The sequence below is a fragment of the Osmerus eperlanus genome, chromosome 3 (assembly GCF_963692335.1).
Source record: "Osmerus eperlanus chromosome 3, fOsmEpe2.1, whole genome shotgun sequence".
NCBI classification, from domain to species: Eukaryota; Metazoa; Chordata; class Actinopteri; order Osmeriformes; family Osmeridae; genus Osmerus; species Osmerus eperlanus.
In genome coordinates, this window is record NC_085020.1 from 4,808,239 (window position 1) to 4,831,087 (window position 22,849).

The following is a 22,849-nucleotide window of genomic DNA, read 5'->3' on the forward strand; positions in this document are numbered from 1 at the left end:
CACTGTTGAGGTTGAGCGTTGAATCTCTGAGGCTATACACAGTCTATTTTGTTCATTTCAAATGTACCAACCTCAAAGAAAAAGAAAAATACCTTAATTCCAAGGCTCCTTGCAATTTCCCTGTTAAAGTTTCATGGCCCTACCTTTTAAGAGAGATGTCAGTTTGATTTAATGTTAGTCTGACAGTTATTGGATTTTGGTGTTTACCTCTTATCACCACAGAGAAAAACTCGGAAGAGCAATTCAGACTCTGGATGCACACAAAGCTGCATCAAAAATTAAGATGATCCCGACGCCTTCAAACCTTCATAAGAGCTTTTCATGTGTGTCTCTCTCAATCTTTAATTGGTAATGTTCTTTTCATCTGTGGGGGAAGAGGACTGGAGTCTTTATTTTCAAATGTATCTGTATATTCTCCAGTCCTTGTTTAGAATGATTTGGTCTCTTGGAAGGCTTTAACTAATGTGCTTTTTCACTCCCCCTGCACGATGCACAGCTTCACTCACTCAATGACTGGACTGTTGACAGCTCATGTTGGACTGATGGAACTGCAGTCTGCTTGTTGTCATATTAAACTGTCATTGCTTGAGCTAAGAGTTTGCTTTTCATCTGATAAAATCATCTCTGAAAAAAACATAACAATAAAACCTCACAACTGGGCTGCATTCAATGTTCAATAACACGTGTGTGGGGGTATTTATGAGAATGTCTAAAACAGAGCTTAGAGTAAAGAAATGGTCTCTTGTGGTTCAAAGGCTTTGGAGTGGGAGTGTAGAGGATTGATGTTTGCGCTGCAAACCATGAGTGTAACTGGCCCGAGGTCTAATCAGAGACCAACAGCCCCCAAACCCCTCCCCATCCCCTTCACACAGCCATAGGATTTTCTCTCACTATTCAGCACTGATAGATGAGCCTCTCTTTGTATTTCAGCCATGCACTTTCTTAAATCTGAAAAGCCCATTCATCTTGGACAAACGCAAGAGGAAAGGAAGGATTCGGCGTGGGGGGGGGGGGGGGGGGGGGGCGGAAAAAAACTTCTAGTCTGAAGTTTTTTTTCCCTCCAATTGCCAGAGCTCAAGTGTCGCTCCCATGCTCTTCAAGCACTTTGTCTCTCCTCCATTAATTGTCTCACTGCTCAGCCCTCTCACGTGCCTTGACTACAACCAGAGACAGGAAACTAGTGGTCCTGCCCTGTCTTCCTCACCAGGCCATGGTGATAAGTCTTCCATGGCTGAGAGACAATCTCCTCTGTAGAACTGGATACCGACCATTTCGTTAGTAAAGGCAGGGTAAGATATCACTCACCCAGAGAAAAACTGAAAAAAGCCCAGTCCGGATTCTTAATCGCTCACACTTTCTAGACAACACAGTTCACTCTGCTGTTTTACCAGACCCTTTCTATCTCATAAATTATGCCTATACAGACAACAAGGAACAGCCAATGTTATTTATCATATCATGTCCTACTCTACAAGAGACTGTTGGCATAAACAGTTATCTAAATCCAGAAAGGAAGAAGTCAAATCTTTATTGTTGACTGGCCCTTTAGGTGACCTCAGACCCCTAGTTCATTACCCCTGCAAAAGCATACCAAAGCCTTCAGTGTTCATATTTCAAAGCAGATTATCTTCAGACGCTCTGGAACCACAATATACACAACAGCATTTTTATCCCAAAGGGAGCCTACTATATTGCCATGTGTTGCAAAGGAAATGGTGTCATGTTTAATTAGCGAATTCACAGTGATTGTGAACACCTTGTTGACACATTAATTCCGCATGAGGTATTACTAATTCCTTTGACTCCAATTTACATAATTATACCTCTTCCCACCATCTGATGTGCATGCCTCAAACACCATGTTGCTTTCAGCGAAAACAGCAAAAGAAATGCTGAGACCTTTAACCCCAGTGGCAAGATGCCTTCAATAGTGAGACCATTTCTCCCACATCGAATAAAATTCACAGCAATTGCCCATAATGACACATTATGATGTCTCTGTTGCTGTCTTTCACATTTTAGTTATTTTTTAACCAGACACTAACGATTTTCAGAGAAAATGTCCGACCTAAATTCACACAGCGGTCGCAGCGACTGAATCTCACAACTGCTGATCCAAACTCAATATGCAAAACTCATAGTGTTGTGTACCGCATACCACATCACGAGTGTTTCATTTACATTCATATATTTTCCAAATGTATGCCATCCCTGCTAGGTTTTTATTCTACAGTCTAGTTTTCGATTTAGAAAAACAGTTACATCCTCAGCGGAGCCAGGCTGGATGATAGACTGCACTGTCAGAATGTACTGTCTGAGGATTCTGCTCTTACAAAGCTCTAACCATTGCAATTCCCTCTGAATCTTCCTCGTCTGTTGTCTTCCTCTTCTCCAATCACTTTGTTTATGTCTGTTGTGGGACATCTCTGTGGAGACACCTTGAACACTAGGATGTATCTCAGTCCAAACATAAAAAGAGAGAAATTAAATATTCAACCGACTTATTGTCTCCAGACTCCAGAAGAAGAATCAATAAAACATCACATTGGTTCCACTCTGAATTTTAGGCTTCCGTTGGGAGTTGGAACCCCCAGTGACAGCACAGTCTCAGTGCTCCCACAGAACATAAAAACAGCAGAGAGTTTTATTTTGAAGTTAGAATTAATCAGTTGAGAACTCCTTCTGAACAAAAAGATCTGATGTTGCCTATGGGATGTATGGTCAGTTGGGATTTTATGGCAAGTGTTTAAAAGCATGTTTTGATGAATGTGTTCCAACAACCATAATAAGCTCATGGACTCAAACAAACAATCTAGGGACCCACTCATATGAGGACTACAAAACCCAGCTAATCGCATTGCATTGTGTACCAGCTATTTTCATTAGTCAAATCTCTCCCCTTGGAGGATATAAGCCTCTCTTCAAAGGGTAACACAGAAAAGATGTGCTGACAGAAAAACAGTGTCACCTATCATCTGGTGAAATATACACATGAACCATAACCTTGCTTAGAGGTGAACCCCCTTTATTAAGGATCCTCCTGTGACAAAACCTGTAACAGTGAAGCGTCTTTCCAGACAAACAACAATTGTTGACTACCCATGTGAATTCAGAGGACGCGGCTCAGAGGGAGGATAGTGAGAACCAGATATCATGATATCTCAGTATTGTGATTAAGATTCCCCTTGAGCTTAAACTCATCTATAATGGAATGGCTTACTTAATACCCTCATTAACATGCAGCGCCGAACCATCATTGCAATGTTTAATGTACAGGAATGTGGCATTGAGACAACTTGAAGACAACAGAACTGCTAGGTCTGATTTTACACATCAATGCAGATCATTTACATTTTGTAGGAAGGAAAATTTGTAATGTTTTTCTTCTTTTTTTTTTTTAAAGGGGACATGTGTTAAAGGGGTTGTTTGTGTGTTTAAAGTGATATCCCAGAGAGATAGTGGCAGTGCTTGGTGAGAGAAGAGGAGAGGGGACAACTAAGGAGAAAACTCCATATGACAGACTTGTTGGAGTGAGTCTAAATTAATGTCCATATAAGAAATTCTGGACTAGTATTTTGAAGGCAGAAATATCCCAATAGAGAATAATCGTTGGAGTAGAGCTTCCACACTTTGTACTCTAACACTCTAATCTTCGTAAAAGAATGAGAAGCTAAGTGCTTTCCACAAATGCAGACTTTCATGGCATTTCTTAAGGCATGTTATGGACCAGAGTGATTAGAGAACTTAAAATGCAAAGGCATCCCCTGAAACTGAATGCATTTACAATCCCATTAAAAATGGAATTGTGTCTGTGGGCCAACTGTAAATTTGAAATCCCTATCTTCCCTCAAACAGTTCTTCTCATGCATTTTCTTTTGCTACCTCCCTCACTGTCTTTTTGAATCCATTCAAGCCCATGAAAGATTTGCTCAAAACTTTCAAAGAACCACTTCCATACATATAAATCACAACATTAAGCATGAAAATGTTATCACAGTTTGATGGAGCCAATGTTGTTATCTCACAATGCAAGACATTTGAGGTGGTTGACTGGAGGAAAAACTTCACACTGTTGATGGCAGATGATTTTGCTATTTCATTGCTTGAATTTTAATGACAACTGAACTTGAATGAGCTGCTGATTCATGCAGCTACATACTGTATTCTGTCAAAAGTGGAACCCTTCAAGATGGCCTCTGTTACATTTCTTGTCTTCGCTCAGTGTCATGGTCCACATTTGGATCTTTTGAGAATGCTGGATTTTTGTTGTTGCTGTTCCTGCTCAAATGCAGTTCAGTAGTAATGTGCACCCATATGCTGTCTACTAATAGATAAGTGTAGGAAATGATAGGAGCAGTTTATGCTCACTATTGATTAGAAGAAGAAAATACCTCGAAAATTAATAATACCTTTTCATCAAGCTGCAATGAAATGATAAACCAAATGCAGGACACTTGACTCAAATCTTTTTTTATTTTTGCTCCTTAGCTCTGTGCACACTCAAAACAGGCTTAGAGGTCTTTCAGAAGGCCTATTTTTAATTCTAAAGCAGGGGGATTGGTCACACTTCGTCTCATTAGTATGAGGAGCCGTATAAAACCCGCCACTGCAGGATTTGGTGCTGCTGTAGACAGCGCGAGGCAACAAGCGCGTCTACCAGGCTGCGCACAAGAACAACTAACTTTCAGTACAGTCATAGCACCTCACACTGAAGACGGATGGGGAACTAATTCAGCAGGTGAAGTGATATAATCTGTTGAGCGAAAGAGAGAAGATTTAGATAAACGGTACATTGCGGCGTTGAAGATGATACGAGTCATTTTAACCTTTTGGCATCGGAGGATGTTTGTTTTCACGATTTTACAAATATTGTTCGTCTCCCTGGTTGGGTCGGAGGGAAATACTCTGACATACGAAACCAATGAGGAGGATGGGCCGGGCACAATCATCGGGAACCTGGCCAAGGACATGTCCTTGAGTCTGGCTTTTAGCTCTAAGACCAATTTCAGGATGATGAAACAATTCAACAATTCCTTTATCCGGGTAAGAGAAAACGATGGGGAGCTTACTGTCGGGGAGCGAATAGACCGAGAAATTATCTGCAGGCATACTTTACAGTGTTTTATCACTTTTGATGTGGTCAGTTTTTCAAAAGACCGTTACAAATTGATCCATGTTGAAGTGGAAGTGAAGGATATTAATGATAACTCTCCAGAGTTTCCAAACAAGGAATCTACAGTGGAGATCTCCGAAAACGCAGCATTAGGGTCCCGTATTCCTTTAGACCCTGCCGAAGACGCGGATGTGGGATCAAACTATATACAAAGCTATCAAATATCTGTCAACAGTCATTTTTCCATTGATGTGCTTCTAAGAGCGGATGGGGTTAAATATGCGGAGTTGGTGCTAATGAAAGAGCTAGACAGAGAGACTCAGTCATTTTACATGGTCGAGCTTGTTGCCACGGATGGAGGGAACCCAATTAGGTCTGGATCCACAAAGATAACTATCAAAGTGACTGACTTTAATGACAACAGTCCCGTTTTCGACCAGAATAATTTCTCGGTCAGTTTGTCCGAGGATGCCCCGATTGGATTTGTGTTATTGGACTTACACGCCGTTGATCCTGATGACGGTCTAAATGGAGAAGTCACCTATGGATTTGGAAAACAGGTTTCGTATGAGATTCGAGAACTTTTTGAAGTGGATAATAAATCTGGTCGCTTGATACTTAAGAGCCCAGTCGATTATGAAAGCAAGAAAACATACGAGTTAGATGTGCAAGCGACTGATCTTGGACCTAACCCTACCCCCTCCGTCTGTAAAATCATTATTCATGTAAAAGACGTTAATGACAATACCCCAGAAATCAGTATTACCCCAATGACCTCCATCACAACAGGCATTGCATTCATCAGTGAGGCAGCAGACAAGGACAGTCTAGTGGCGCTGATCAGCACCTTGGACAGGGACTCGGGCGTCAACAGTCAGGTTCACTGTACCTTGTATGGCCACGACCATTTCAAACTCCAGCAGGCTTACGAGGACAGCTACATGATTGTAACAGCTGCAGCTCTGGACAGAGAGAAAATAAGCGAGTACAATTTAACAGTGATGGCTGAGGATTTTGGGTCACCCCCGCTGAGAAAAATAACACAATACACTATTCGGTTGAGCGATGAGAACGACAACGCCCCTCGTTTTAGTAAACCCGTCTACGAAGTTTCTGTTCCAGAGAACAATGCCCCAGGCGCATATATAACCACAGTAGAGGCCAGGGACGCGGACCTGGGCAACAATGGCAAAATTACCTACAGGCTTTTAGACAGCGTTATAATGGGATCTCCCATGAACACGTTTGTATCACTCAACGCAGTGTCTGGGTCAATATATGCACTGCGAAGTTTCAACTATGAAGTCATGAAACAACTGGATTTGCACATCCAAGCAAGTGATGGGGGGTCACCTCAGCTTCAGAGCAGCGCAGTCATCAAGCTAAAAATAGCGGATCAGAATGACAACCCACCGTTTATCACGGAACCGGTCCTTAACAAAGGCTCTGCTGAGGTTTTCCTGCCCAAAAAATCACCTGCAGGTTATGTTGTAACCCAGATAAAGGCCACAGACGCCGATGAAGGCACAAACGCACAGCTCTCCTTCAAAATAGTCGAGGGCGGACACCTGGGGTTCTCCATCAACAGAGCCACGGGGAAGATGTACGTGAGCCGCGAGCTGGCCTACGACATCACGGCCAGTCTGAAAGTCGTGGCCGCTGTCAGTGACAGTGGAACGCCTGCCTTGTCCTCCACGGCAACCATACATTTCACCCTCATCGAAGGCACTCCCTCCAGTGTGCCCTCCGAGGTTCCCAATGAGACAGAGGAGCTGTTTGAGTGGGACATGTCCGTAGCCATTATCATCGTCCTGGCAGGGAGCTGCTCTCTGCTTCTCCTCGCCATCATCCTCATCACAACCACTTGTAGTCGACGCAAAAGAGACAAGAGAGAGGGAGGCTACGAGGACAAAGAAGACGTGCCAAACGTGGAGAAGGGGGACAACAGCCCTATTGATTCATTGATCACCAGCCACAATAGCAATGTGTTTGACGTTCAGTCGTTCCCAGAGAAATCCCCGCTGGCCAACGCCAACACAATGAAGAAAGACTCTGAGGAGGGGAGACAAGCAGCGAGCATCTTTGAGCCTAACAATAGGCGAATGGATGGTAAATTGGAGGTAAGTAATTGTGTTAGACTGAGTATATAGATTAGCTGCCATTTGTTTCCTTGTTGTATCTTCACACATCTCAGTTTCTCACTCTCTCTCTCTCTCTCTCTCTCTCTCTCTCTCTCTCTCTCTCTCTCTCTCTCTCTCTCTCTCTCTCTCTCTGTCTCTCTCTCTCCGTCTCTCTCTCCCTGTGTGTGTGTTCACAGGGTTATTCCACACTGCCGGGATATGGGAAAGAGACAATCAGACCCATAACAATATGGAAGGGCAATTCATTTACAACAATCTGTGCAAGAGACCCTCAGTTCAGTGGCAAGGACAGTGGGAAAGGAGACAGTGACTTCAATGATAGTGATTCTGACATAAGTGGAGATGGCCACAAAAAAGACTCTCCACCAATCAACAGTGAGTACTACTCAGATGCACACAGTTATGTGGCTGCATGAAATCCACTGTGCCACAATACATTCACCTAAGTGCCTCAAAGCCTAATGGTTTTGTGTTTCCACAGGTCTTTGGGCTTGCACTAATGAGTGTAAGATCCTGGGTCACTCTGACCGTTGCTGGAGTCCCTCTGCCACCAGACCTAACACAAGCCTCTCCCAGGGACTCCACCTCTCCACCTTCTCTAAGACAGCCTCACTGCCCAGGGACAGTCGCAGAGAAAACTACTATCCAGCACACCTACCCAAAACAAATGGTCTACAAAGTGTTTATGAAAAAGTACAAAATCAAGAGTTTGATTATATTCTTGTTGGCCCACCGACACCTGCCAGAATACCAGAGACTGATGAGCTTTCCATTTCAGAGTATTCACACTCTTAAACTTTTTTGAGAATAAACAGTAACATGTGTTAAACGCATTACGCATCTTATATACTGTACAGATTTATTAGTTTCAATGTTAGAGTGTTTTGTATCTAGGCTACTGTATGACTGTTTATTGTATTATGTGTAATATGCAAGATTTTGTACATTCAGAATATATTTTTCATAACGATTCATGTAATTAACAATTTTATGATACATTTTGATGAGCATGTGTTACTATTTAAGAGGCATGACTAGAATACCTTTCTCAAGTGAAAAACAATCAATATCAAAGATTACCATGTTTGTGGTAGATTTTGTCACCATGTTGCACAAATAAATATTAAGTAATAATAAATAAATATAAGATCATTTGCAATTTTACTATCTAACAACATCCACCGTAGATTTGTCACTAATTAAACTGGTTAGGTGGACAGGTGGGTGAAAAGTACAGTTCCTGAGCCAAGTCAGTTTACTGTACTGATCTCACTTTACTAGCATTAGGAATTGTATAGGCACTGTGTATCCATTCTAACTTTATCAAAATATTTATCAAGCACATAAAATAACCTCAATTAGTCTGCTCAGTGCTTTCCCCGCAAATTTGGCTTGAGAGGATAATGCAGTATGCAACTTTAACAATCACACCTCCAACAAAAATAAACACAGGGCAATCATGTTTCCAGCCTTGGGGATTTTTTCCACCTTCATTTGCACTCACCGTTTTGAGTAGCTAATGAAATGTTCTTACTAGTAGAATATTTTTGTAAGGTCGAAAAATCACTTCACCCCTCAGATTGGCAACAGCTTACCAATCACCCTTGGGAAATGTGTCCGTCTACCTGTTTCCAAGCAACTGTGGCTCTGGCTGTTCACATCCAAGTCTTAGACAAAGCAGCTCTATGGCACTTTTTGTTCAGCTTTTTGTTGTTTTATTTCCAAAACAGTAAAGTCTTATTTTTGAGTTTTAAAGGGAATGGTAGTCAACAGAACTGACACCGACAGTTCATAAACCATACCTGGTTGAGAAATAATTTATAGGACAATTTATCAGTGTGTTGCTGTGTGTTGTGTGTTGCTGTGTGTTGTGTTGCATTCATGTGTCTGGGGTACGTGCACGTGTCTGTTCCAAAACATTGTCTGAAAGAACACTGAAACCGACAGCTTCCTGTGTTAAAAGCAGCTATGTGCACTGTCAGCTACTGTACTGCATGCACTACCACGCAGGTCAAGGGACTGGTGTTTCTAGGATGAAGGGCAAAAGGGCAGCAGTCGTCATTTCGAATTATGTATGTTTGGCTGACGATGGAGGTGGTCAAATTCACACCTACGCAGTTAGAGATGCACTAAATGTGTGAATTGGAGCAAAGAGGTGACAGTCCCTGGCTGCAGATCTGGCAGATCTATATAGGACTAAGTATGTTGTAAGCTACCTGTTACTTAGTTTTTTGTTGTTGTCAGGGTCATGTCAACAAAGTTCTACTCTAACAGGAATGTACACTTGTGATGGGCTAGACCAGAAAGAAAACTAAGGGAAATGCACCATCTGTCTGTGATGGGATATAGCCTTTGAGTTAAAGGCTTATATCCGTGCACAAATAGCCACAGAAATCCTGCAACTATGAATTCCTACTTCGTTCCTTCAGTTGCACGTCACTCTCACCTTAATAGCGAATCTGGTCCTGTGTGGATTTACCGGCCAAAGAGTCAACATCTGCGGCTAAAATACCTACAGACAGCACCATGAGAGAGACATCGGAGAAAGTAGCTACTGCTGGATCGCAGGATTTCGAGCAATGCATGCCAACGGTAACTAAAATTCAACTGAATAAAACAAAGTTACGTTCTAAAATGAATTAAGAGTTGTTAAAGCTTTTTTCAGCAAGATTACGTTGATTTGCACTGTTGTAGGCCTAGTCCTATTCCCAATTTACATCACGATGCACAGCTTGTTGTTGTTGCCTTACTATTGCTCATTCAGAATTCTAACCTTTGCAAAGACATACAGCGGGACACGGTCTCCCGCCGCATTTGGTCGTCAACTGTGGTTTGGTGGTGCCGCTCTCGTTATCGGTGCAATACTGATGTTTTGCGGAGCCATCGGAGCTTTCTACCTATGGAAAGGAAGTGACAGAAGTGTAAGATACCTTATCTATTACCAGACGTATAAAAATATGCATGCTGGACAGGTAAGGTTACTTTAACTCATATCTTCTTCTGACACGAAATACTTTCTGTAAACTAGTTTAGTGGTCTACCTGAAACCCTGGGACCAAAAGGTGTAACACTACAGTCCTCCTAATGATCACATTCAGGTTGCATACAGCTCTAAACAAGTGTACGGTATATTGTATATAAATATATATTACTGACATTTTAGACCAAGACCGTATTCGCAAAACATTATTTTGAGGACTATCTTGAATAGGCCCACAATACTTTGATTTGTTTTATCTTTCAGTGACATTCGGAGTATGAATCACTCCAGCCATATTTCTCTTTGTGAATAATTTTGGAATGCAACTATGGTCTGTCTCATTAAAGGTGCTTGAATATTTATTTGTGTTCTAATGAGCTCACCTGTAGGGCAAACATCTCAGGATAGATTTCTGTCAAGGTCTGCTCTCTTCCACCGAGGTGCTCTATTCAAATCAACGGTGATTGGACGGCCCTTTTAAGTGTAGCATGGGAGTACACTCAGGATACTCAACTGTATCATGGGAATTGGGGTGAAGACTGCAATTGTTGCCATACAGTAGTTTGCAACTGTTAAAATCAATGCATGTGCATAACTTTGTAACATTCGACTTTGATCGTAGCAGGTGTACAATGTTCGCTATAGCATGAGCATTAACGGAAAGGTAAAGGAGGGAACCATGGAGATCGATTCAGATAATAACCTCGAAAGGTTTCGAACTGGCAGTGGGAGCGACGAGGCCGTGGAGATCCATGACTTCCACATTGTGAGTCTTTATTTTCCCACCTCCCAAAGTAGTCCAGCGGAGACTTGGCATGTGCTTAGGAAAGTAGCAAAGTTGTGAGTGTAAACATGCCATGTCTGTGACTTGATGCAGGGAATCACTGGAATACACTTCTCTGGAGGACAGAAGTGCTATATTAAATCGCAAGTCAAAGCCAGCCTTCCAGACGTGGACTCTTTTAACAAGCAGTCATTGATGTTTGACCTGGTACTGTTGCTCTGTGGACATTCATATGATACTAGAATTTTATTAAACACATGTGGATATTCCTAACTACTAAAGCTTTTAGTATATTCATTAACCTGCATCAATACAGCATTATATAGCTCATGGAGAAATGATGCCCATATAAATACAATCAATGCCCTTGTGAGGTTGGACTCATTAAGTGTCTCTTATGGTGCCAGACGGATGACATCATGCCAGTAAAGTTTGATGATGAGTCTCTTATCTGGATGGCTGCGGACCACCCTCTGAAGGACACCAGTTTTCTGAGCACCACCATCCTGGACCACTGTGGAGGACTCCCTATCTTCTGGCTCCAACCAACCTATCATAAAGGTACCTTTCTTTTTTCTCCATTTTATTACTATAAGAGTGTGGAAATCCTCCCAAAATATGAACTAACACTTGTTATGCACCTGACCTGTTTGCTATGCCTAGAAGATTAGTCTCTTATTTAAGGGTCAGTGGTGTACTGCACAGGTTGTCACACTTTAGGGTTAGGGTTAACATCGTAAACTCACTTTCTGTATACAGACTTACATACAAAAACTCCTGTGTCACATTAAAAAGCAATGATCTTGAAATATGCAAGAAATCTTGATATCGGTGCAGCTAATTCAATTATTCAGCAGAGTGGAGGCTATGGAGTAGTGTGCTCTGTGGACATGTATGGTGTCTGGTGGATGTTGACCCAGTATCCATGTCCCCATGTGTGACTGCCTGAACAGATGGGGAGAGGAGAAAGAGAGACACCCAGCGTGCCAAGCGTCAGTTTGACATGGAGGAGTTTGAGACTGCTGCAGAGGAGAGGAACACCGTGGGCCGTGTGGAGAACAGCACCTCCAAAAGGGCAGTGGAGGATGAGGGGGGGTTAGCCTACACCGTGGGGTCAGGCTTCAACCCAGAAAACCCCTATCATGTAACTAAAAGAGAGTTTTTGTCACTGCAAGTGTTGACTGCAAGAATGTAACATTTTCCAGATGAGATATTTAATTCACATGAACTTTTATTCAAAGCCTGTAAGCTACCCCTAAAGAAAACCATTATGAATTCATAACATCTCAATTAAGTACAAGTTTACAAATCCCATTCCAGGGTAAACTATATAACACATTCACATAATTTAAAATTCAGCACAACAGCTGTTATATCGAAGTTTGCAAAATAAATCCCACTCATCTACAGTAGGTGTTGTGGGTGAGTAGGTGTTAAATTAACAGCTGCAATTTCAGGTCACAAGCAGAGGTGATAGCTGCCATCTAATGTTTATAGCCCTCTTTCACGAAAGGGTGAGAAAATTGCTTGCTGCAATTAATTAGCTTGCTAAAGCACTGAACTACTTTTGTGAGTGAATAAACAGGCTTTCTTAGATAATGAAGTCAGTATTGGATAAACTTACCTTCACAAACCTGAATTATGTACCTCTTGTTATGTACAGCGCAGTCAGGATGGAGATGAAGGCACCATGACCTTTGACCCCATGCTGGACCATCGAGGGATCTGCTGCACGGAATGCCGACGCAGCTACACCCACTGTCAGAGGATATGTGAGCCCCTGGGCGGCCACTGGCCCTGGCCTTACAACTACAGAGGTTGCCAGGTAGCCTGCAGAGTGATTCTGCCTTGCCGTTGGTGGGTGGCCCGCATATTAGGTATTCTGTGAGGGCATACACTTTTCTCCTGCTAAATGGACCAATTAAGCCAAATATGCCAAATGTCTCTAAAGTTAAGGCTCCACAATGGTGTATTTATATGCAGATATTTATTTTGTAACATGGTGTTTGGTTGTAAATACCTGATGTAGCAGACACGTTTAGCTTGTTAGCATGTAACAGGGACCACAGAGCATTAGTGAGAATCTGCCAGCTAAGACAAATTTACACCTGGACCCTTGAGACAATATTTAGCATATAAACCACGTACTCTCTTTCAGCAGGCTGAGAAAACAGACTTTGGAGAGAACAAGTAAGAATCCCAGTTGGTAGATTTAGATTTAGATTTGCAAGTAACCACATACCCTATTAATCTCTGTCTTTTACAAAAAACATTAACTACATACCAATGCTTCAAGCACTGCACGGTATTTGATGGAATGTATGGAAATGGGTGCAAAGGCTACGCGAATGCTTAATAAAAATGATGTACATCTTACATGACTGCATGGTATACATACAGTAATGACAAGTACAGTACACAGTGTTCTTCATGTCCTGGAGATCAATCCATTTCATGTCATTTTGTTTTTTGGGGCCTGCTGGGTCCTTCAGTACAAACTGATGTGACAGCAGTGGTTACTACAACTCCCTCTCACAAACCAACACCAGGTTAGGGCAGTGCCATTTGTGCACGTTGACATCTCCATTGATGTGAACTAATGTGAGATGAGTGTCAGAGCATCCGTGAGGGACAGTATAGTAAAAGTGACATTTCAATAAAAAAACAAGAACATAGGGGAAAGACTAAGCCATCATGTAACATAATGAAAATCCATCCCAGCTTGCATTTGAAAAAATCCCTTTTACTTTGATTTCTTTTTATTTGGACTGCTGTAATTCTGCAATTTCCGCTGGGATTAATACGTACCTACCCACCCACCCACTTACCCACCTACCTACCTTCCTATATTGTAGCACACATCTCAGACATTTCCTCTATCTTTGAAATAAAAAGAAATCAGATCCATATCCGTATCATTTTCCAACTCCCTAAATAATTGAAAAGGGCCACATTGAGATCAAGCTGATCTGACACAGCAGCACTCACGTCCATCATAGCACGAGCAACGTGGCATCACAGCGCCGCTGCCGCCCAAACCGCATCGAAGGCAACCAGGAAGTGTGAAGGAACAACACAAAGAGATGCTTGTCTCCATGCGAGGAGATCTCTCCTGCTTTTTCATAGGGGTGGAGGTGCTTATCACATCTGCAGTGCTGATAAGACAGTCCCTGTGCCTCCGTAGGCTATATAATATTAATCCCCCTCCCACGTCTGCAGATGCACTTAAAGGAAGGTGACAAGCATGACATATCCAGGACCTCCTGATGGCTCGTGCTCTGGAGTGCAGCCGCTAAAAGAGCCCCAAGTACCCTGAAGTGATGTAAATTTGCAGGGGGAGTCCAATTTCCATCACAGCGCTGTCACTGTCATGGTCATTAAACTAAATCAACCCGCTGTGTGTCACACGGCTCCCATTTTAAGGTCCCCTCAATAATGGAGTTATACTTGGACTGCAGATTGCAGCACCACGTCGAATCTCTGACCTGACAGCCAGAGCAAGACTAGGCAAGACCGCACTTTATTTCATCTTTTCAAATCCCAGCCTGACGCTGTATGTGAAAGCAAGAGGTAGCATGAAATGTTTAATTGATCATTTTGACCCCATTGGATCTCAGAATTGTCTCAATGGAAATTCTGTGTCATAAACGATGGTCCTCAAGTAATTCAGACCTGAGTATAATATTGTATGTCCTGTTTCTGTCAGCGGTTTCCTCCCTACTCTTCTCCTGAATATATACTATAGGACAAAGAACTAAAGACAGAGAACTATGTCTGACTCCAAGGAAAGCCAGACACAAGAAGAGGGAAAACTCACAAAGAAGAAAGGAAAAACATCACCAGAAGCAAAAAAAAAAGCCATTTAAACTGAGAAAAATCCATTGCCCAGAATAACAGAAGTTTGGATATCCTGAGGCCGTGTTTTTGAAAAACTTGTTTCCTTTTGCCATCCCCCTTCTAAAGAGAGAAATGTACCCCTGTTGAGGGGACGAGACGAATGTGTTGGAGGAGCAGCTCCAGTGTGGGAGACAGTAGCGCCTTTTTGTTTGTCTCACCACTGGAGCCATGCTTACCCAGGGAGCCCTGCAGGCCAGGGAACAAACAGAGCTTTGTGAGCACTGACCCGCTGTGCCCAGCAGCCAGACTGCGAACCTCCACTCCTGTGCTAATGGGAAACCATAGACAAGGAGTCCACAGCTGCCCGGCGTGGGGGGAGCTCTGCTCACTTCTCACATCCACCTGTGCTTTCATCACTGTACATCAAAACAAGGACAGGCTGGCAATGTGCTGCAGCCGCCATTGGTGAAGCCGCATGACCACAAGCTCAAATTGCTCCTATTTTCTCGGGGGGTTTCAACTGGCACCAATCTCCATCCTATGGAGCAGACATGCCTTAGCCTAATGATTTATTGTTGCACATATAGTCTGACTAATCAAGCTTCCACACTCACTGGATCTCACCATGAATACATGGGAATATAACCTGTCAGAAAACTGCTTGTTCGAGCCTTTGAGGCATTAGCAGTGTGAAGTGAACCACTCGTGCATGCACTCTCTACATTTGATTGCATGTTTGCCATTACTGTCAGACATGAATAGAATAGGCAGGAGTGACAGTTCGCTTTGCACCTAAACCAGTACACAGAAAACCTTTTAGGCCTGCTCATTATGTTTTTACGCTAGAGAGCACTGAAATGCTTTTTATTGTTGCTGGCATTTTCAGAAAATCCTGTAACACAAGATGAATTTTGCCATGGAAATATCAACATAGCCAACTACACATTTTATGATCCTTGTCCCTGGTATGGTTGGAATGAGCATGGTTTTGGTACATGGATTAAATGCTTTTTAATCCCATGGTTCAGTAACCACTAGCAGCTCTGCCCAGTAGTCTGATTCTCCCTGCTGTTTGCCAGTCTCTCTCTCAAGTTTTCCTGCCTCAGGCTATGGTGGCAGCCTTCTCTCTCTCTTATTTAGTATGCAAGCCCCAAATGCCCATTAATTAAATGACTGCTGGTTCGGTTCAAGGAGTCCAGCCTTGTTTATTTCAGTGAGTTAAACTGTAAATAGCTTATATTGATCTGCTTGCGTCCAGAGAAATATATTAGTACTGTAAGAAATGAAACAAGGTTGAAATCATCCCTGTCGCCAGCATTACTCTGTGAATGTTGTCCACTCTTCACTACCTGGACTTTGCCTGTCTCGCTCAGTGAATTTGTTTCTCTTGAACGTTAAACCTTTGAGTAGGTGTAGTGTAGGTGTCAGGTGGTACAAAGGTAGGTGTAGGTACAAACTGGCCATTGTAGAGGATTGTGTATGATTTGTGGCGGGGGTCTTTATAATAGGAATGGCTGTGCGTGGGGGAGTTTCCAAACAGAAATGTGACTTCAGAGAAGTCACCAGCCAGTGGAATAGCGTTTACTTGTTTGAGGGAGGTTTAAGTAACCAGCCAACAGAGAAAACACATTCAGCTTCATTTTGGTACCACCATTTGTGGTTGTTAATTCTAAAAAAAAGAAGAAAAAAAAGTATTTTCTGTGAGTGACAGTTCCAATGAAGGTGCAATTTAATATGATTGTTTTTTTGGGCTTCTCAGTGTTCTGAAAACTCCCCTCCGTTTTGCCTCCTGTTCTGTATGTGCATTGGCAAAAATCATCACAAAAGCTAGCTCCTCCGCACCAATGTCAAGAGGCTTACACCATGAAAGCACAAGTTGTCTAAAGTGTTGCTGGATGTACTGACAAAGTTTATGAAGAAGAAAGTAAATGTGTTTTTTTAATCCTCTGCAGCACGTGCAACAATGAGAGCCTTGGTGCTTAGATATGTCACCCCAGGGGCAGGCGCTGTACTTAAGGATTACAACAGCCTCATTATCTTCCTCAACTCACATCAGATCCTAGAAGCAGTTTGTCACAGGCAGACTCCTCTCTGCCAGTAGGCATCAGACCAATCCTCCTGCAACACTACTGTACATAATTGCCATATGGACAGCATTTTGAGCCAGACTGAAGACTAAAAAGCCCTCCAGGCAGATTCCCCAGATAACTAAATGAATATTTTATCTAATTTCCATCTAATTTGCACCAAATTATTATACAGAACTGAAATTTTTAATTAATTTATAGAACAGATCAAACACAGGTTTATACTTTGATATCTGGGAGCTTTTATTTTGATAATTTGCACACAAAGAATTCATGCCAAAACCTTTGTTTTGATCTTTAGTCTAGTATTCCCTACGTCAATATATAATGATGCACTATAATAAAACATACAGCAAATTAATAACTGTCACTGCACATGAAATGCTTGTCTGGGCTGTGTGAGTGGTTGCAGTGAACAGTCCCTTTACCTGCCACCCTGCTGATTAATTAATTTCACAGTGTTTAATTAAACCCACAGTCTGGGGAGTCTTGGCATCAACATGAGGAGTCCTATCTGGGTCTTGTGTGTTTAGAGATTACTCAGAGACGCTCTCAGACAACTGCTCTCACACAGAAGTTGACTCTGACGTCAGCCACTCTGGGGACTGAAGACCATGATTGTCTCAATGTCATCTGCCAGTCATGAGTTCACACTGCAGGGAGGCATGGTAGCACCACACCATTTGTTAGCATTTGTTAGGATGTGTACTGGCATTTGCTGTGTCAAAACAATGCTCAGCATTGGGTAATTACAAAGACATAGACAGTAGGCAATAGAGAAAAATCCATGACAATGAATAAAAAGCTAATTATTAAAACCACTGTTAAATGGGGATAACCCGAAAATAGACCTGTCTAGCAAATACATAAATAATCTTGTATAATCCTAATGCTGTCACTGCTTCAACAAATGTATCCGAACTGTATGCACTATTACGCTTGGATGAGATGTTCTAACTAATATTCAGCTATATATCAAACAACGCAATTTGATTGTGTTGCAAAGCTGCATCTCAGCAGGGCTGTACCAGTCCACTGTAGGAGAGGACAGAAAACAGGAGTCTGAAGCAGTAATAAAGCTGTGTGGACTGGAGAACATGCCACTGACTTCTTCTTCTATTTGCATTTTTTCTAGAGACTTTAATTACCAACATCCACATTGTGAAGGAGATGTTCAAACGAGCTTGTAATTGCGTGATTACAATTGTGATTTCGCTAACAAACCCAGTGATTAAAATCATTTTGAGGATTCAGATTATTAACATTGATGTTAAGAGCAGGGAATTTATGTTTTTCATTTTCTTTTGAGGCTTTTCTCACCTCTTAGATTAATTAAATTGAATTAATCTTTAGTGCAACCTAGTGGTTGATATGTGGATGCAAGCAGAGGCGTAAACAAAAGAGAAAAACAAGCATATTTACACATTGTGAATAATTTTTGCATAACGGCTCAGAATTCAAATCTATGTATGAATGTATATAGGTTTGTTTCAAATAGGTATGTGTTACATGATGGATTTGAGATTGGGTTAATGATTAAAACTTACATTAAATCACTTACTTAAGATCACTTGCTTTAATTAATTCTTATATGCAATTAGTATTACATGCAATTGTCTTTACCAAAACACAAAAAAATGTACCCACTTGCATTTCAAAAACCCTTTGAGCCATTTTGAAATGTCCTTTCTTTCTTAAATTCTGAGTACAATCAGTATTGAAATACTCTTTTTATAAATAATTGAAAATGAGAATCCTTTCTTTTTATAGGTTCAGAACTTCATGCCTGGATAAATAAAATAAATCCATAGATTGATAAGGGGAGGTGGAGGAAAACCTTGCCATCTTTGTTTGCCTTGTCCTGTGACAGGGAGACCTATCAGGTAGTCAACTCTCCCCCTCCCTCACTTCCTTCTGACCTCATTCTGTCATCTCCGTTTTCTTCCTTTCCCTCTCACAGGTCTTTTATAAAGTGTCTCCATGCATTACACATTTAACAATGCATTAAAAATAGGCCACCATCAATCAGTCATTCAGCAGTGAAGACAGAATCCACCAGTGGCTTCAATTTGATATTTTTTCTCTATGATTGTGAACTCTGTCAAAGGCACAACACACACATATTACGTCAATGTGAGTGGGAAGCTTTGTCAGTCACTTTCAGATTGGCAAATGCACATTCATGTCCCAATAATTTTCTGGACATTTTTCTGGTATTAGCATGAACAAATGTAAACAAATAATTGTTATAAGCTATGTATAGATTATCATTAGTTTGAAATTTTGTGGTGCTGTGACATTCCTGAGAGACCGTGTTGTGTATGAGTGAACCTAGAAGAAAAAAAGCGACAAGCCACGAATGATCTCCCTTTGTGAATTGAGGTTTTCCAAGTAAACAACTGCTTAAAACAGCCATTTCAGAGCTGTAATATGTAAGACAAGGTTTGTTGTTGTCAAAACATGAGGTAATGACTTGGAGTGAGTCAAGGCCTGGGGGGCAATAGTCAGAGGAGTCTCACTATGTCTGTGTTGCTCATGCTAAAAGCAGATGTTCTATTGAAAGTCTCTCAACAGACACTGACTCAATGGTACTTTTGTTATCAATTACAATTCACCATTTCCTAAGCCTGAAACAGATGAGCAATCTAATGAGCAAACTTTGCGAGGAACAGACTACAATACACATCAGGCACATAAACTCTACATAGTTTTAATAAGTTGCTTCATAATTAGTGGTCAAATATATCACAGAAAAACATGAACAGAATGAAATTAAATAAGTCATTGTGACAGTATCATCCAGATGTGATTTAAAGTCCCATTGAGGCTTCCCTCAAATAATAAAATCACATCCCAATACAGTATCACAGTGAGAGACAGGATAGCACTTGAGTAGAACACATCTGTCATGTCAAACATTCCAGCGTTCTCTGTGCTTTGTCGTTGCCGTTCTCAGAGTCCGGCTCATGCACCTTAGACTTCATGATAGACTGCACCTCATCATGCATCACTAGTCCAGGTGTTGTGCACCAACAGCACAGACATGCCTGAGGGACAGAAGCACACAATGTACGTCTGAGGATGACAGCACACACCTCAATCCGTTTCACGTTTCAAGAGGATCCGTAGACGCCAGTAACAAGGCACAGTCCACTACAGAGACTCTTCGCCTGTGAGTGCACTCTGGGTCAGCGGTCAGGCTCGTGTGTGACCTCTGATCACTGTTTCCCAGGGATGTGAATCTGTCTCGAGCTATTGCCCACAAAGGTTTAGTTGTTAAAAGTTACTGTGTGAGAGCGGTCCCTGCAGCCTGTGTACACAACATGTATTGCAACTGTCATATTTGACCTGGCTCTATTAGGGGTCATTGTGTCATGTGAAAAACGTCAATTTCCAATCTTACCTTGAAACAAGTTTTGAACTTTTTGCTGACCACATACAAAGCGATAGGGTTGATGCATGAGTTCACTGATGCCATATTGATGCCGATGTAGTCCAGGACAAGAAAGAAACTGGGAGAGACAAGGATTTGGGTACATTCACTGACACGAAGGACAAATACCCTCATCGATGACTGTACTGGGCATGGTTCTAGCATACCTCAATAACTGACACCTGTTGGGATCCTTCGCATCATATATGGTTCGTTTTAGGATTCTGCTGAGGTACAGAGGTAACCAACACACAGCAAACACAACCACCAGGCAGAACACAGTCCTTGCTACTTCTCGTCTCTGAACAAAGAAAGAGTGAAAGATTGGAGAGATTTTACTGTATACACCATGGTAGTCATTCATATGTGCGTGCTAAATTATCATGGGTGCATAGCATTCACAGACAGCATACTTTTGTTTTACTGGGCTCAAACTGACCTGTTTGGTGTGGTCGTTGATTGTATTATCTGTCTTCTTCAGTATTTTCCTGCTCATCATTGCATAGAAAACGGCTGTGCATGCCAGTGGCATGCAGAAGTAGAATCCAAAGAGCCACCAGTCTTTGACTGCTTTATAAAACTGCAAAACAATACAAAGATAAAGTCATGGTTTCTGTTAATAAGGAAAGCTACTGTGCTAATATAAGTCAATGCATACACATTCATAGTGTGTAAAAGTCACATTTTGGACATGAGAAATAAAAAGAAAAGAAAGAAAATAGATTAGGAATGACTGAGGTTTACGAAATAGAAAATGGGCTGTCATTGACAGCATAAATGACAGAATCCTTCATTGTTATGTCCCTTACAAGCTGCACTCTCTGAATTTGAAATCAAAAGACAAACAAAATCAAACACATACAGCATTGACCTGTTTGTTGTATAGCTTAGCATTTTGTGAGGACTGACATGGTACCTGCATGAACTGTGTTGTCTGCATGGGATGAAGCAGGCAGATTCTCAGATGCTGTCCTTTATAGTCCATTGTTATCATATCAAAGCCAACAACTTCAGGCACAGCCAGGATGGTTGATACAACCCATATCAAAATTATTTCTATTGCTGTCCACATAGACACTCCGATGCCTTTGATTTGATTCCAGGATGCCACGGCTCGATATCTACAAAATCAATAGCGGAATTATGAGGCTAGACGGGCTTTCGTCCATAACAATCAAACAAAACATCACACAATCAAAGCAAAACATTTCATGGCCTTGCACAAAGACAAATCTGCTTGGATAAATGGAGACATCAGCAGACAACATTACAGGATAGCATGTTGGTGATCAATGGAGACATCAGCAGACAACATTACAGGATAGCATGTTGGTGATCATGACAGGATTGTATCTGTATTCTGTCTCTGACAGTCTAGGTAATAAGACTCTTACCTGTCAATGCTCAAAGCACACAAGCTCAACACAGTAATTCCAACGCAGGTCTTCTGTATAAAAGGCACTAGTTTACAGAGCACCAAACCAAATGGCCAGTCCTCAGCTATCAGCTAAGACAAGAGAAGAAATATTGTATTGTTATTGCTTCGATTCCAAAGTTATTGACAAAAATGTATGTAACGTGTGCGATGTTAATGCAGTAATAAAAATGAAAATCACCACTTCCAACTTACCCTGTAAGTATTGACTGGGATATCTATCAGAATGTGCATTAGGTCTCCTAAAGCAAGGCTGGCAATGAGAATGTTAGGTCCACTTCTCATACATTTGTTTTCATGAATGATTTTCAATAAGGCTGAATTTCCCACTATACCAACTGTAAACACCAGGAAGGACACTACAGTATTTATATACTTGAATGTGCCTCTAATTCCAGCAGAATGTAAACACATTGGAGGGAGTGATGTTTTCTTGCCCGGACCTTGAAATACATGGCTAGAGTTGTTAGATTTAGAGTTTTCTGGCATTGCTGAAACACCAGGAGATGCTGTTTCGAAGAGTTCAATTACAGGGAATGGTTGTGAATGCTGATCATTGGTCTCTGCAGTGACTGGGATCATTCCTTTAGCGAGCAGTAGACAGAGAGTGAGAGCTACAATCCCCATTGTTGATGATTTCCTGAAAAGGCTGTAAAATGTTTCCTCTAGGCACCAAGCTGGAAATGAGAATGAAAATCATTAAAGCACACATTCCAGCCTTGAGAGTTACCACAACCTAATCAAGCGGAGCTTAGGTTTATTGATCACAACAAGAAGCAAGGATGTTTATCTGTTAAACTATTGATATAAAACTTTGAAAATGTGTCAGTTTACCTTCAAACAGATTGATTCAGCTTCCAACCACATCAGATGGTGCAGCCTGCTGTCTGGAACCTAAACATGTATCCATGAAGGAGGATTTTATAGCATGAGATTTTATTGGAAACGTTACTCATGACTCTGTCACTGAAATCACAGCCCTAGGCGCATTAAATTGGATAGATACCGAAGTTTGTTGACTACCGCTTTGCATTGCATC

General features: G+C 41.6%; 3 protein-coding genes across 3 annotated transcripts; 2 read left to right on the plus strand and 1 right to left on the minus strand.

Annotated features, from left to right (window-relative positions):
- The first annotated feature begins 4,627 nt into the window (after positions 1–4,627).
- On the plus strand, positions 4,628–8,396 carry si:ch211-199f5.1 (protocadherin-8). Its single transcript, XM_062456683.1, has 3 exons — positions 4,628–7,233; positions 7,431–7,629; positions 7,736–8,396. Exons 1-3 carry the CDS (start codon positions 4,807–4,809, stop codon positions 8,047–8,049), a joined length of 2,940 nt encoding a protein of 979 aa, XP_062312667.1. The 5' UTR covers positions 4,628–4,806; the 3' UTR covers positions 8,050–8,396.
- A 1,347-nt stretch (positions 8,397–9,743) lies between these two features.
- Positions 9,744–13,359, plus strand: cnmd (chondromodulin). Its single transcript, XM_062455708.1, has 7 exons — positions 9,744–9,846; positions 10,038–10,175; positions 10,860–11,000; positions 11,112–11,225; positions 11,426–11,579; positions 11,972–12,162; positions 12,682–13,359. Exons 1-7 carry the CDS (start codon positions 9,781–9,783, stop codon positions 12,904–12,906), a joined length of 1,029 nt encoding a protein of 342 aa, XP_062311692.1. The 5' UTR covers positions 9,744–9,780; the 3' UTR covers positions 12,907–13,359.
- A 6,314-nt stretch (positions 13,360–19,673) lies between these two features.
- On the minus strand, positions 19,674–22,478 carry ednrbb (endothelin receptor type Bb). The gene is made up of 7 exons (XM_062455719.1): positions 22,006–22,478; positions 21,770–21,882; positions 21,292–21,496; positions 20,815–20,955; positions 20,543–20,676; positions 20,346–20,454; positions 19,674–19,989 (listed from the first exon to the last, which is right to left on the minus strand). The coding sequence occupies exons 1-7, from the start codon at positions 22,435–22,437 to the stop codon at positions 19,849–19,851; spliced, it is 1,275 nt and encodes a 424-aa protein (XP_062311703.1). The 5' UTR covers positions 22,438–22,478; the 3' UTR covers positions 19,674–19,848.
- Between the last annotated feature and the right edge of the window lie 371 nt (positions 22,479–22,849).

Coding starts and splice junctions, on each gene's coding strand:
- si:ch211-199f5.1 (XM_062456683.1), top strand. CDS start 4,807: ATGATACGAGTCATTTTAACCTTTTGGCATCGGAGGATGTTTGTTTTC. Junction 7,234..7,430: donor GAATGGATGGTAAATTGGAG/GTAAGTAATTGT, acceptor GTGTGTTCACAG/GGTTATTCCACACTGCCGGG. Junction 7,630..7,735: donor AGACTCTCCACCAATCAACA/GTGAGTACTACT, acceptor GTGTTTCCACAG/GTCTTTGGGCTTGCACTAAT.
- cnmd (XM_062455708.1), top strand. CDS start 9,781: ATGAGAGAGACATCGGAGAAAGTAGCTACTGCTGGATCGCAGGATTTC. Junction 11,001..11,111: donor AGATCCATGACTTCCACATT/GTGAGTCTTTAT, acceptor GACTTGATGCAG/GGAATCACTGGAATACACTT. Junction 11,226..11,425: donor AGTCATTGATGTTTGACCTG/GTACTGTTGCTC, acceptor TTATGGTGCCAG/ACGGATGACATCATGCCAGT.
- ednrbb (XM_062455719.1), bottom strand. CDS start 22,437: ATGGGGATTGTAGCTCTCACTCTCTGTCTACTGCTCGCTAAAGGAATG. Junction 21,883..22,005: donor TCCCAGTCAATACTTACAGG/GTAAGTTGGAAG, acceptor CTCTTGTCTTAG/CTGATAGCTGAGGACTGGCC. Junction 21,497..21,769: donor TGTGCTTTGAGCATTGACAG/GTAAGAGTCTTA, acceptor TTGATTTTGTAG/ATATCGAGCCGTGGCATCCT.